The sequence below is a fragment of the Panthera onca genome, chromosome F2 (assembly GCF_046562875.1).
Source record: "Panthera onca isolate mPanOnc1 chromosome F2, mPanOnc1 haplotype 2, whole genome shotgun sequence".
NCBI lineage: Eukaryota > Metazoa > Chordata > Mammalia > Carnivora > Felidae > Panthera > Panthera onca.
Genome location: NC_138356.1, coordinates 17,819,176 through 17,831,950, shown reverse-complemented (window position 1 = coordinate 17,831,950; position 12,775 = coordinate 17,819,176). Strand labels below are relative to the sequence as shown.

The window sequence follows — 12,775 nt, the reverse complement described above, 5'->3', positions numbered from 1 at the left end:
CTATCCCCAGATCTAAAGCTATATTAAATATGAGAATTGGGAGCACAAATAGAAATTATATTTTCTAACTCTCAGGCTCTTGCTATCAGATTTCTAAGAGCACCTTTGATAATACCATATAACATTACATTTCAATCAAGATTTTGAATTTCAAATTTTAATAAAGTGACAACTGTTCTTTCATTCAAATTTTAAATATAATAAAATTAGTTTTTCCTAAAAACAAAGGGAAATTTTACATTCTGCCTTATGGGTTAAATGCTGCTATATATCAAAATCCAAATTTCACACTGTGGCCTAAGGGCTGATGGATTCCTGTTTTGCTTTCATTCCATTCTCTCCCTCCCCCTCCTCAAAAGGATCCAGCAACACTGTCCTCTGGGTCCTTAAGCTCATCCAGTTCTTCAACACTCACCACACACCACACTCCTCCCCACCCCTGTCCCCAAGCCCTCAAACTGGTGTTTCTCAGGCCTGGAACACTTCCTTGCAGGCACTCAGACCTTGCTTGTTAGTCTCCTCAGCCTTCAAGTCTCTGTCCAAATTCTGCCTCCTCAGAGAGGCCTTGCCATCTCATCTTAAGATAACACCTCTCTCCTTCCCTCCTTCCACCCCAGTTTCACTCTATTTCTTTCACAGACTGTACCACAATCTGAAATTATCTTGGTCATTGATTTATTTACTTTTTCACTGCCTCTCTCCGCTGACTAGAATATAAGCTCCAACAGCCTGGGGACTTGGTCTAACTAACTTCTGTATCCCCAGCACCTTGAACAATGGCACATGGCAGGTACTTGGTGAATATTTGTTCAGTGAAGAAACAAATGCAATGGACATTTCAACTTTTTAAGAAACATTAACAATATGTGTTTTTACAATGACAAGATTAAATGGGTTCACGTCTTTGTATGGGAAATTGACTTTTGTTACACTGTGCAATCACTATAAAATAAATCTCTTTTCTCAAATTTCTTTTTCTCAAATTTTAATAGATTTAAAACAAGAGTGGAAAAAAATTGTTTTTCAATCAAGGGTCACCATTATGGAAATATGGAAAGGGCCACACATTAGCAAAAAAGCACCAGCCATTTTCAAAAACAAGCATAAAGGAAAGGAGCTCTTTTCAAACAAGCTGACCTAAAATAAAGCAGAGAGAAGTCAAATAAATAAAGCAACTAAATAAAGTATACAGGTATACAAGATGTTTCACTGATTTTGATATATAACCTGTGTACAAATCATTTACAATTATAGAATATATAATATAGCAAATGACAGAAATCAGTTACTAAGTTTTTTAATTTTTTTTTTTTTCAACGTTTTTTATTTATTTTTGGGACAGAGAGAGACAGAGCATGAACGGGGGAGGGGCAGAGAGAGAGGGAGACACAGAATCGGAAACAGGCTCCAGGCTCCGAGCCATCAGCCCAGAGCCTGATGCGGGGCTCGAACTCCCGGACCGCGAGATCGTGACCTGGCTGAAGTCGGACGCTTAACCGACTGCGCCACCCAGGCGCCCCAGTTACTAAGTTTTTTAAAAATTATTTCTTGGGGCACCTGGGTGGCTCAGTAGGTTAAGTGACCAATTCTTTTTTTTTTTCCAGGTTTTAAAACTTTTTATTTGCATACTAAAAAAAATTGTGCATTCCAATAATTAAAATCATTTGAACAAAAAAATGGCACTCTGATTAAACTGCATTTTACAGCCTGTAGGACACCTTGAACCAGCTTGGTTTTTAGATTTCTCTGGTCCTCCCACCCAGCTTCTTCCTTCACCAACATGCAAGTTCTTTTCCTTTGCTGCCAGTCAGACAAGCAGATGGGAGAGGTAGGCGCCTTTGTTTGTCAGTAGTTCTCAATGTGGCAAGGGGCAGCACAGTCATTTAAACTTGATCCAACCTCCCTGCATCTTACAGAGTTAAACAGCTAAAAGAAGTAAAATAAGAAGGCAATGCTTGTGGAATGTGCAGTGCATACTGGTGGCGCGTGCCTCATTACGATTTGCCTGCTTGCTTTTCCTGTTCAATCGTTTCTTTTGAAGGCAGTGGATTTTTCTCTTGCGTTTCTGTCTTCTTCAGTTTCGACTTATCAAATTTCTCAATCTCAGCCAAATCAGGTTTGTCAGTCATAGTTGCAAAGGAGGTGCACAAGCAAGCGAAGTCCGATCTGTGCAGTGGCCTCCGCCTAGTGCCCAAGTGACCAATTCTTGATTTCAGCTCAGGTCATGATCTCATGGTTCCTGAGATCGAGTCTTGCCTCAGGCTCTTCACTGAGAGGAAGGATTAGGATTCTCTCTCTCTCTGCCTCTCCCCCCCACACACTCTTGTACTCCCTCAAAATAAATAATTTTTTAAACATTTTTAAATAAATAAAAGTTGTTTTTTATTAGTTCCCATATTGCATACATCATGGCATTAGTAGGCCATGAAGCTCTTAATTAAATGATCATCCCCAGGTTACAGAAATCAGGAGTAATACCTTGAATGGAAACTGCCTCATCCATAAGCAAAGGGTTTTCTTTGTACTATTCTACAAATGCAGCTTCTATAAATGGATATTTGTTAAGAAACTTTTCATTCCACCTAAACTAAAACTTTCTGTAATCACTTTATTTCCTTTCCAAATATCCTATAAAAATAAGAATCATGCCCCAAATTTCTAAGCATCTCTTCCTTGCTTAAGGGAATTTTCCATTGCTCCCTGTATTATTTATTGCTGCAAAACAAATTACCCCAAAACTTAGTGGCTTAAAACAATATACTTTTGTTATTTCACAGGTTTCATGGGTCAGGAGTTTGGGTCCTCTCCTTCAGGGTCTCTCGTAAGGCTTCAATCAAGGTGTTGGCCAGGGATAAGGTTCCATCTAAAAGCTCAACTGGGGCATGATTGACTTCCAAACTTAAACAATAGGTCTCAGTTCCTCATTGGCTGTTGGCTAGATGTCATGTTCAGTTCTTTGCCATGTAGGGCCCTCCTAAATGACAGTTTGTTCTATCAAAGAGCGCAAGTTACTTGCTCTAACTAAAGTTACTTGGAAACTCCAGTGGAGACTTTTTAAAATGTGCTTCATAGCACTATTCTTCCAAGAGTGCCTTTTTTTTTTTTTTTTTTTTTTTTGGCCCAAGAGTGCCTTTTAAAATGATTCTCAAGACTTCACAACATTTCTTTTGCAAATACAAATTTACCAACATCTGTCAAAGTGTAAATCTTAGAGTACTTTACACTAAACGTGTCACTGAAGACAAGTATTTCTTGTGGTCTGCCAAATTACTGCCACATTGGAAAATACACAGATTATTGTTTAACACTGTGTGCCACTAGACAGGGATTATATCTCACATATTTTCTCTCTTTTTAAGTTTATTTATTTTGAGAGAGTGCACACACTCATGGGGGAAGGGCAAAGAGAGGGAGAATCCCAGGTAGGCTCCTCACTGTCAACGCAGAGCCCAACAGATCTGGAACTCACAAACCAGGAGATCGTGACTTGAGTGGAAATCAAGAGTCAGACACTTAACCAACTGAGCCACCCAGGCATCCCTGTAGCTTTTTATTCTTTAGGTACCCCTCCTCCTCAAACTCTCCCATATCTGAATCTAAATTGTTAATTTATGAATCACTGAATTATTATTTCTCCTCAGAACAAATCTCATCTCTGATGACTCTGACATCTTAACCAGCTTTGCTTCTCTCTTCCATCCAAACTACTTGGCCTAGTTATTGACTTGCTATTTCTCACTTCCCTACCTTCTCCCACACTGCCATTTATGACCTCATGGTTTCAATGATTAGTTCTATGCTGGAAACTATTAAACCTCACTTCACACTTAACATGCATATATAAACCAAACTCATTGAGTTCCCCTCAAATTACTTGCTACCTCTCCTCTTTCTCCATTATCATTCCTTTATCCTAGCTAATACCCAGGAATTATTTTCAACTTCTTCCTCCCTTTATCCTATAAATCTCTGTTAAATCATGTTTCAAGATGCCTCCTAAATTTGTTCATTCCTTGCAACTTCCTTTGCCTTCAACCTAGTCCAGGCCGAAACTGCCTCACAACTGGACTTTAGCAACAATGTCCTGAACGGGATAAGGGTTCATCTGTCCATATCCCCCTATCTTTTCTTCTAGGTCAATGAGATATAAGAAAAGGGGTTAGGGTTAGGGTTAGAGTTAGAGTTAGGGTTAGGGTGAAATCAGGAGCCCAAGGGTAAAGCCCCTCTCTGTCACCTCAGATGTGACCTGTAGCATATTTCTTTCCTCCCTCTAGGCCTGGGAGTCTCCTTATCTGCAACATGACAAGTTGGACAGTACACATGGGCACTAAGTTGCCTTGCAACTCTAACAGTCTTCTACTCTGATGCTTCTTTGCTCGAGGAACAGCAATAACAACTTTCCACCTTTCCCCACACCTACACCACCCATACCCCTACCCCCATCCCACCAATATCACAAGTGTTACTGTTTTCCGGCTTGCACTGTTTCTTACATCCAGACTGCTCAATTTACCATATCCCTAATGACTGCCAGTCTATCCACTGTAAATGTCAGTTCCTTGTTCTATTCTTCCCCTTCACTTATAAATTATTCATTTTACAAACATTTATAGAGTGACTGCTAATGTACAAGGCACTTTTTGCCAAGTCCTGGAAATAGTGAAGTTAAAGACATAATCCTTGCCCTCAAAGAATTTACCAGCTTATTGGATACAATTAATAGGTAACAAATATATACTAACATGTTAAATGCTATGTTAAAGAATTTAATATATCCTGGGGGGGGGGGGGGGGCGGAAAAGAGAAACACTTAACAAGATTGAGTACATAGGAAAGCTTCAAAAAGGATGTGCTAATTCCAAGCTGGGTCCTTGGAACTCAAAAGGGAAAATAAGAATTAAGGAGGAAATAAAGTGTGCCCTATTGCTACTTTGAAAAGCTATGAGACGAAGGGAAATTTCTTTTAAAACAGGGCATATTGGGCCAAGTGTCAGAATACTGGAGAATAGAGGGCAAGAAGCAAGCAGCGAAGCTGGTCATGATGAACGAAGTAGAATGTCACCCTAAAGACTTTTTTTTTCTTTTCCTGAAGAAAGGGTGGAGTATGCACTATACTTTGGTCTGTTGCTGGGAAAAGGTGGTTATTGGGCACTGAAACGTTTAAAGCTGATAGAAGGATCATCTAGTAAGAAGGGGAAATTGTGGCCTACAAAAAATTGTTCTGGCTACTGTTTGGTTCAACTAAACCGCTAACATGACCGATGCCTCACAACCTCACCAAACTAGCTTCATTCAGACCCCATCTAGTCGCCATCAAACTCTGGCCGCCACGTCACAGAGAGGGACCAGTGTCACAGGGACCAGCGCCAGACCTGACGCTTCCAGACACCTCGCGCGAGATTTCCCGGAAGCCATTGCCCTAGGAAGAGCGTTGGGTCGCCTGGCAACCGCACCAAGGCTGCGGAGGAACGAGGCACTGAGGAAATTTACAAACCTGACTTCCAGACTCAGTTCCTCCCGCAAGGGGAGAGGTGCCTTCAGGGAAGAAGTCTGGGGGCTGAAGAAACCATAAAGCCACGTTTCTCAAACTTGTCTGCCAGTAAGTAAGACCTTCCTGGGTTACTGGTTAAAATGAAGACCCCTGAGCCTTATCTCTAGACATCTAGAGTTTCCAGAAAATCAATCTGCAAGTCTGTATTTTAAACAAATAGACTCAGGCAAGGCTGAGAAACCGCTTTAGAGAAGGGAGACACGGGTGAAGGGGTGGCCGCGGAGTGAGGGAGCGGGATCTGCGCGGGTATGAGTTTGTAAAGGGGGAAAAAAGCCTGAGAGCGGAACCCCGCGATTTTGAGCTTTGGGAAGCCAGTGAGCCTGGAGCTCGCTAAAGGAAAATACACAAACTAAAATCGGAAACATCTACTGCCGGTAGCCTGTGGGAGCCCCAAAGGATAATTTAAGCCAAGGGGTCCACTAAAATGGATTCCCAGAGTGCCTGTAAAGCAGCTCTAAACTGTCTCCCACTGGCAATCCAGACAGAGATATCCTAGCAAGGGGAATCCTGAGATAACAGGTATCTAGTAGGGAAACATTATGAAAAAGTAGTTTCACAAACTTTAGAAAATAATGAACCTCTTTTAAAAGAAAAGCAAGGACACCCCACAAATGTTGACTTAATTACTTTTGTTATAATGTTCTAAAATGTATCCAAATCCAAACTAGGTTCAATTTAAACACCTGAAGGTTATAATATCTCTAAAACAAACTACAATACCAATAAAGTTTAAATTAATATTACATTAATAAAATGAATGGTGGTGTTTTAATGAAATTAAATCTTCGTGTGGATATGACTGCTACAATGCAGGTTCTTTTGAGTTAAGTCTCTATTATTGTGTGTTATTTACTTACTGGGATCCCTTTCCATATTCAAGCTCCTGGAATGTTTTCCTATAGCTTGTTGATGAGGTCCATTGCCCTTACCTTGGTTTAATAAATATTTCATTTCTATATCACATTTGCCTCTTTACTGTCCTAGTTATCTGAGAAAATCAAATTTATTTCTATACAAACACCACTTTGTGTACTGGAACCTAGAGCCAAAATCCATTTATAGCATGGTCATTCATGACGATTCAGATGATCCAAATTTTCTCTTTTAGCCCAGGTTAGAAAACAGAGCCTGAAGCAAAAATTCATACAATAACACATTTTGTGGGGGAGGGGGCTGTTAATTTTAGGGAAGTAGTACAGAAGGAAAAAAGGAATGAGAAAGAGATGGAAGAACAAACACAACCCATACAGAGCTGTTTTCAGAGAGACCCTTTGAAATGGCTGTGTCTCCTAAAAGTGCATGGGGGAAAGAAAGAAGGGAAAATAAATAATTGAGACTACTGTCTTCCATGTGTAAAAATTACCCCCACAGGGCATCACCCCCATCCTAGTACAGGATTGCTCCTGTATGGCCACCTGTATGGCAGTTCCTGCCTCAGCTATGAGAGAAATCCTGGGGTGTACAGCCACTTTAAGATGTGCATTTTCACCGGTTATCAGTGTAAAAGTGATATTTGAAATTTCCAGAAAAGGGTCTAAAATTTTAAAATATGGGTAAAGAAATCATATTTTAAATATTTCAAATATTTCTTAAAATATTGCATTTCTATACACAAGCTCTAGAGAATGTAATTCCTAAAAGAATGTCACTTGCAGTATCAACAAAAATATATAATCCCTAAAAATGACTTTAAAAAACTTATGCATGGCCTTAATTACAAGAAAATTATAAAACTACATTAAAGCAGCACTCCTAAAATAGAGAGGCATACCATAGTGATGGAAAAGAAGTCTCAATATTAGAGATGTGTTGGTGCTTCACAAATGGTTTATAAATTCAGTGCAATTCCTAACAAAATCCTGACAGGATTTTTCATGGAACATAACAAGTTGATTTTCTTTTAAGTTTGTTTGTTTGTTTGTTTTGAGACAGAGCACACATGCATGCTGGCACCAGCAGGGGAGGGGCAGATTGGGAGGGGGAGAGAGAGAATCCTAAGCAGGCCCCATGCTGTCAGCACAGAGCCTGATGTGTGGCTCCATCCCATGACCCCATGAGATCATGACCTGAGCCAAAACCAAGAGTCAGACGCTTAACTGACTGAGCCACCCAGGCACCCCAAGAAGTTGATTTTTAAAATGTGTATGAAAGAGTTAAGGACGAAAGGATTCTGGGAACATGGCAGAGTAGGAAGCAACTGTTTCCCCACCTAGACAACAAGTGCACTGGCAGAATCTGTCTGATATAAGTATTTTGGAACCTGGAGTCTACTGAAGGCTAACAACTTCCAGGAGAAGGCTTAGACAATAAACTGAAATAAATTTTGGTCAATTTCAGTTCTACAGCAACTATCCATCCCCTACACACAACCCAGTAGCAGGGTTTCTAGAGTACCTTACATATAGCTTGTAGAAGCCAAAATGGGCAAAAAACATACTAGCCACCAAATATCAAGGATCTGTCCTCTGAGCACTGATTGCTGCTTCTGATCACAGTAATGCAGACAAAATTTACAAAGCAAAGCAAAACTAAACATGTTTACAAGAAAAAAAAAAGGTCTTTCTCTTAAATGTGGATAGGGAAGGGGTTACTAAATAAGCCACAAAAAGCATAAAACATGAGCAAAAAAATGATACATTTGACTACATGAAAAAAATATATAGCTTCTGTTTTTTAGAAGATGCCATTAAACACAAACTAGGAGAAAAAAAAGGAGGAAAAACAAACTAAAGTCAGGGAATGGATATTTGCTACATGTATAATCAACAAAATACTGGTATCTGATAAAAATATAAGTGTATCTAAAAATTACTTATAGGGGTGCCTGGGTGACTCAGTCAGTTAAGCATCAACTCTTGATTTTAGATCAGGTCATGATCTCATGGTTCATGAGACTGAGCACCCCATCAGGCTCTGCACTGACAGTGAGTAGCCTGCTTGGGAGTCTCTCTCCCTCTCTCTCTGCCCCTCCTCCACTCGCACGTGCACATGCACTCTCTCTGTCTCTCAAATTAAAAAAAAAAAAAATCTTTTAATAAAAATAAAAATTACTTATAAAAACACAACCCATAAGGCAACATGGGAAAAATATAAGAAACCACAACTAACAGAAAAGGAACTTCATATGGCAATAAACAGGAAAAGACCCTCAATCTCTAGCAATTACAGAATGGCAAATTAAAACATAATGAGATGAGACTATTGATCTGGCTGTTTTCAAATCCCTTTTTTATATATAAAAAGATCTGAGAAAAAAACAAAAGCAATGATATTATCATTTCACACCCATCAGATTGGCAGTAATTTAGACTGCCAATATCAAGTGCTGACACTGATGTTGACTGCATAGTAGAGCAATAGGAACTCTCTTAGCTGCCAGTGGTAAAACTCCTTTGGAGAACAATTTGACAATACATAGTAAAGTTGAAAATGTGCAACCCAGAAATAGCCAGCCATCCCTAGTTTTAAACCCTAAAGAAACTCTTGCATATGTGCTAAAAATGACAGGTATACAAGAACCATAAAAGCAACATTGCAAATGAAGAAAAAAACACCACCCAAAGATCTATCATTAGAAGAAATAAATTCCTTACAATAGAATATTCACAGCAATGCAAATATTCCAGAGCTATACACATCAACTTTGATGATTCTAACAAACAAAACATTAAGCAAAAAAAGAAAGTTGGAATCAAAATAATACAATTTATGGGGCACCTGGATGGTTCAGTTGGTTAAGGGTCCAACTTTGGCTCAGGTCATGATTTCATGGTTCATGGATTCGAGCCCTGCATCAGGCTCTGTGCTGACAGCTCAGACCTTAGAGCCTACTTCAGATTCTGTGTGTGTGTGTGTTTGTGTGTGTGTGTGTGTGTCTCTGCCCTCCCCTGCTCATGCTCTGTGTGTGTGTGTATGTGTGTCTCTCCAAAATAAACATTAAAAAATAATAATACCATTTATGACTGTAAAAATGTTTTAAAAAGTACTATATATATATTGTTTAGATATACATACATCTGTAGTAAAAGTATAAAGACATGAATAGAGACATCTAATTCTAAACTCTAAAAATAAGAGAATAGGGAGAAGGAGGAGGGTGGTGTACCTGGGTGGTTAAGCAACTGACTCTTGATTTCAGCTCAGGTCAGGATCTCGAGATTCATGACTCTGAGCCTCACATGCTTGGGATTCTCTCTCTTCCTGTCTCTCTGCCCCTCCCCCTGCTCTCACTCTTTCAAAATAAATAAACTTAAAAAAAAGAATAGGGAGAAAGGCATAAAGGGAATACAAGTGTATTTATAACCTTTTATATTTAAGATTACCTGTAGGTCCATGAGTGTGGGTGTTATTCTTTAAACTTTCATCATGAAATATTTTTAAGGCAATATTAGTAAAAGTTATTTTTACTTAACTAGAAACTTTGTTCAGAATATTATTGTCATGTTTGAAATTTGATCTGTAAACAATAATCTTAAATTTTTGTTAAAAATAATGAATTCATGAAAATTTCAAAAATCTATGAAAATTCAGTGATTTTATTCTACAGATTACATTTTGTATTTTGAAATAAAATGATTCATTCCATATCTTCAAATATTTTATTGTGGGCATTTTATATAATATAGCCTGGGTAGTTATATGTCAATATGTGATAATGCAAACTGAATTTATCTTCTACTGAATTCACTTTCCTCCTAAGCATTGATTTCATGTCCAGAATACTACACAAACTGAGGTGTTTGGCTGGTAAAATTCCAGATATATTAGAAAAAGAATGCTCAGTTTTAAACTATATTTTAAAAAGACAATAAATTTTACAAAACTGTGGTTATTTATCACAGTTTTGTGATGGTTGGAAAAAAATGGGTTACTTCAAACTTATGGACCACATATGGATCTCTCACATAAATCAATAATTAATTAATTAATTATTTGATAGTATGTTCCCCTTATTTAACAGCCCTAATATATTCCAGGTGAAACAGTGAAGTAAATAGTGTTCACCTTATCTGTGAACAAAACAGTGAAACAATAATGGTGATAGCAAACATTTGTTGACCTATGTACCAGGCACTGTGCAGAATATTCTATACATTTTTATCTCATGTAATCTTCACAATATCCCTAGGAAGTAGGTACTACTATTATCCTAATTTTATAAGAAACAGACGTAACGTAGCCTCCTGGTGCATATGAGGCTGTGTTCTTACACTGTATAGAAAGAGGAGGCAGAGGAAACCCATCCATAAACATCTCAGCCCAGGCCCTTTTCCTGGTCTGTATTGTGAATGGGGGACACTGGGGGGGGGGGGGGGGGGGAAAGAAACTGATGCAACATGCCCAAGATTGCCTGACCAGTAAGCAATGGGACCAAATGTGAACCCAGGCAGTCTGGATTGAAAAACACTGCATTGTGTTGGCTCTTTGTGGATTGCAGCTATACCAATTTCAAGGCCAACTCCATTTTCAAGTATTTTGCCCCACTGTCCTATGTGCATACTCAAGGTTTTTTACATCATGTGTTCTGATTTGAGGGTTTAGAAAATATGATCACCATGGGTTCTATGGAAAAAGGAAAAGAAGACCATTCTGGTCTCATTCTCAACTGCCACTAGCTTGAGTAGAGACCAACCTCTGGGCCTTCATGTGAAAACATCAGATGATACTCCTTGAGAGGGAAAAAAAAATCCTTTAAAAGATGCCCACAGTAACAACTCAATACTAGGGAGAGGAAAATATTAAAAATAGAAATGAATGAACATTGTATATTTAATTAATTTTGGTTTTTTAAGCTGTTTATAAGAAGAATTAAGTCTATAAACTTAGAAAATGCCTTTTAAAATGTCTCTGAAGTAGTTTATCAAATAGTTTTACATAAGAAAATTAAAGAGCAAGTCAAAATAATTTTTCCTAAATTGCCATGTACATAATGCTTTTTTTTTTTTTTTATAGAAAGTTGAGCATAAAACAATAGTTAAACCTGCTTCCTGACATGGTATCAGAACAGAGCTACTGCTGAGAGTTTGACTTATAGAGAAATCATGGTTCGACTAACCTTGGATCTAATTGCCAAAAGTAACAATCTTAAACCCCGAAAAGAAGAAACCACTTCACGATACCTGAAGAAAATAACTCATCTAAATTTTTCAGACAAAAATATAGATACAATTGTAAGAATTCTAAATTTCCTATTTTTACATAATTAACAATGTAAAGTTTAGAAATTGGTGTCAGAAAATACCTCCTTATTAACTATATTTTGATCATACTCATTAACTGTATTTTGATTAGTCAGCTGTATATTGTATTTTTATTTTAATTTCATGCTTATGATATTAAAATTATTAAAACTAAATCTCTACAAAATATATCATTGTGATTGTTAAATCTATGTGCTAAATATATGTATCTATCCCTGAAATACTCTATGTAGCAAACTAGAATTGAAAGTGTTATGTTGGAAAACAATTTCAAAGATAACGCTTTTGTATAATTCCAGCTGCTTGGAATATGAGTTTTTTAACATATCAAGTAGTAAGAATGAACTATATGAATACCATATTTTAAAACTTTAACAGTGAAATCTTTTTTACACATAATTTAACTGATTATATAAATGTAGGTTATACTGTCATTTATATCAGACAAGACTGTTTACTTGGATATATTCTGACACTGTATTTTCTCTGTGTTAAGTTGGCCTTAATGTGGGTAACTTTCAAGGGAGCAATAACTCTTGTAGGCCATTTGTATTGATGTCTATTGTCTACAATAAAATGCTAAAGACTACATCAGAGAAATTTTCTCAGAAACATAAGGTACATAAAGGCCGAGATGATGTCTATTTTGTTCATATCACTCTAAATCCCCCATCCAGCACAGTGCCTAACCCATATTAAGTGCTTAATAAATGTTTTTGAAGTGAATGAAAAAAATAACAAAGCCCCAGGCACAAGTGTCAATTAAGACTTTTTTTTTTTTGCAGACTCTACCAAGTTCCTATTCTGTATTTCTTTCCAGTTTCTTAGTGATTCTTCTCCCCATGAATCCAATTGCCCAGAAAACTCTCTACATCATTATACCATTACACACTTGCCCTCTGCAGACAGCCTCTGCTGTTCTTTTGTCCTGTCACAATCAGTGCTCCTTTGGTGTAGATGACCCTTGTTAAGAGGAAAGCAAACTAGGTACAGCTGACCCTAGAAAAATATGGGGGTTAGAGAT

General features: G+C 37.8%; 2 protein-coding genes, 1 long non-coding RNA gene and 1 other non-coding gene across 9 annotated transcripts in view; 2 read left to right on the top strand and 2 right to left on the bottom strand.

The window, feature by feature from the left end:
• Positions 1-1,014: 1,014 nt before the first annotated feature.
• LOC144615086 (uncharacterized) overlaps positions 1,015-12,775 on the bottom strand; it is a 59,246-nt gene continuing 47,485 nt past the window's right edge. For all 3 annotated transcript variants that reach the window (XR_013553478.1, XR_013553479.1, XR_013553480.1), the window contains one exon: positions 1,015-1,137. This is a non-coding gene — a long non-coding RNA (uncharacterized LOC144615086). The remainder of the gene's footprint in view (positions 1,138-12,775) is intronic.
• On the bottom strand, positions 1,590-2,284 carry LOC132664160 (thymosin beta-4). Its single transcript, XM_060610696.3, has one exon. The coding sequence runs from the start codon at positions 2,127-2,129 to the stop codon at positions 1,995-1,997; it is 135 nt and encodes a 44-aa protein (XP_060466679.1). The 5' UTR covers positions 2,130-2,284; the 3' UTR covers positions 1,590-1,994.
• Positions 5,402-12,775, top strand: part of PPP1R42 (protein phosphatase 1 regulatory subunit 42) — a 52,763-nt gene continuing 45,389 nt past the window's right edge. For all 4 annotated transcript variants that reach the window (XR_009603486.3, XM_060610693.3, XM_060610691.3 and 1 more), the window contains exons 1-2: positions 5,402-5,599; positions 11,504-11,721. Coding sequence is in view for 3 of the 4 variants with exons in the window: in XM_060610693.3 (XP_060466676.3) it covers positions 11,593-11,721 (129 nt within the window). In the remaining variant the exon portion in view is untranslated. The remainder of the gene's footprint in view (positions 5,600-11,503; positions 11,722-12,775) is intronic.
• LOC132664889 (small nucleolar RNA SNORA51) lies at positions 10,729-10,852 on the top strand. Its single transcript, XR_009603890.3, has one exon. It is a non-coding gene; the product is annotated as a small nucleolar RNA SNORA51 (small nucleolar RNA).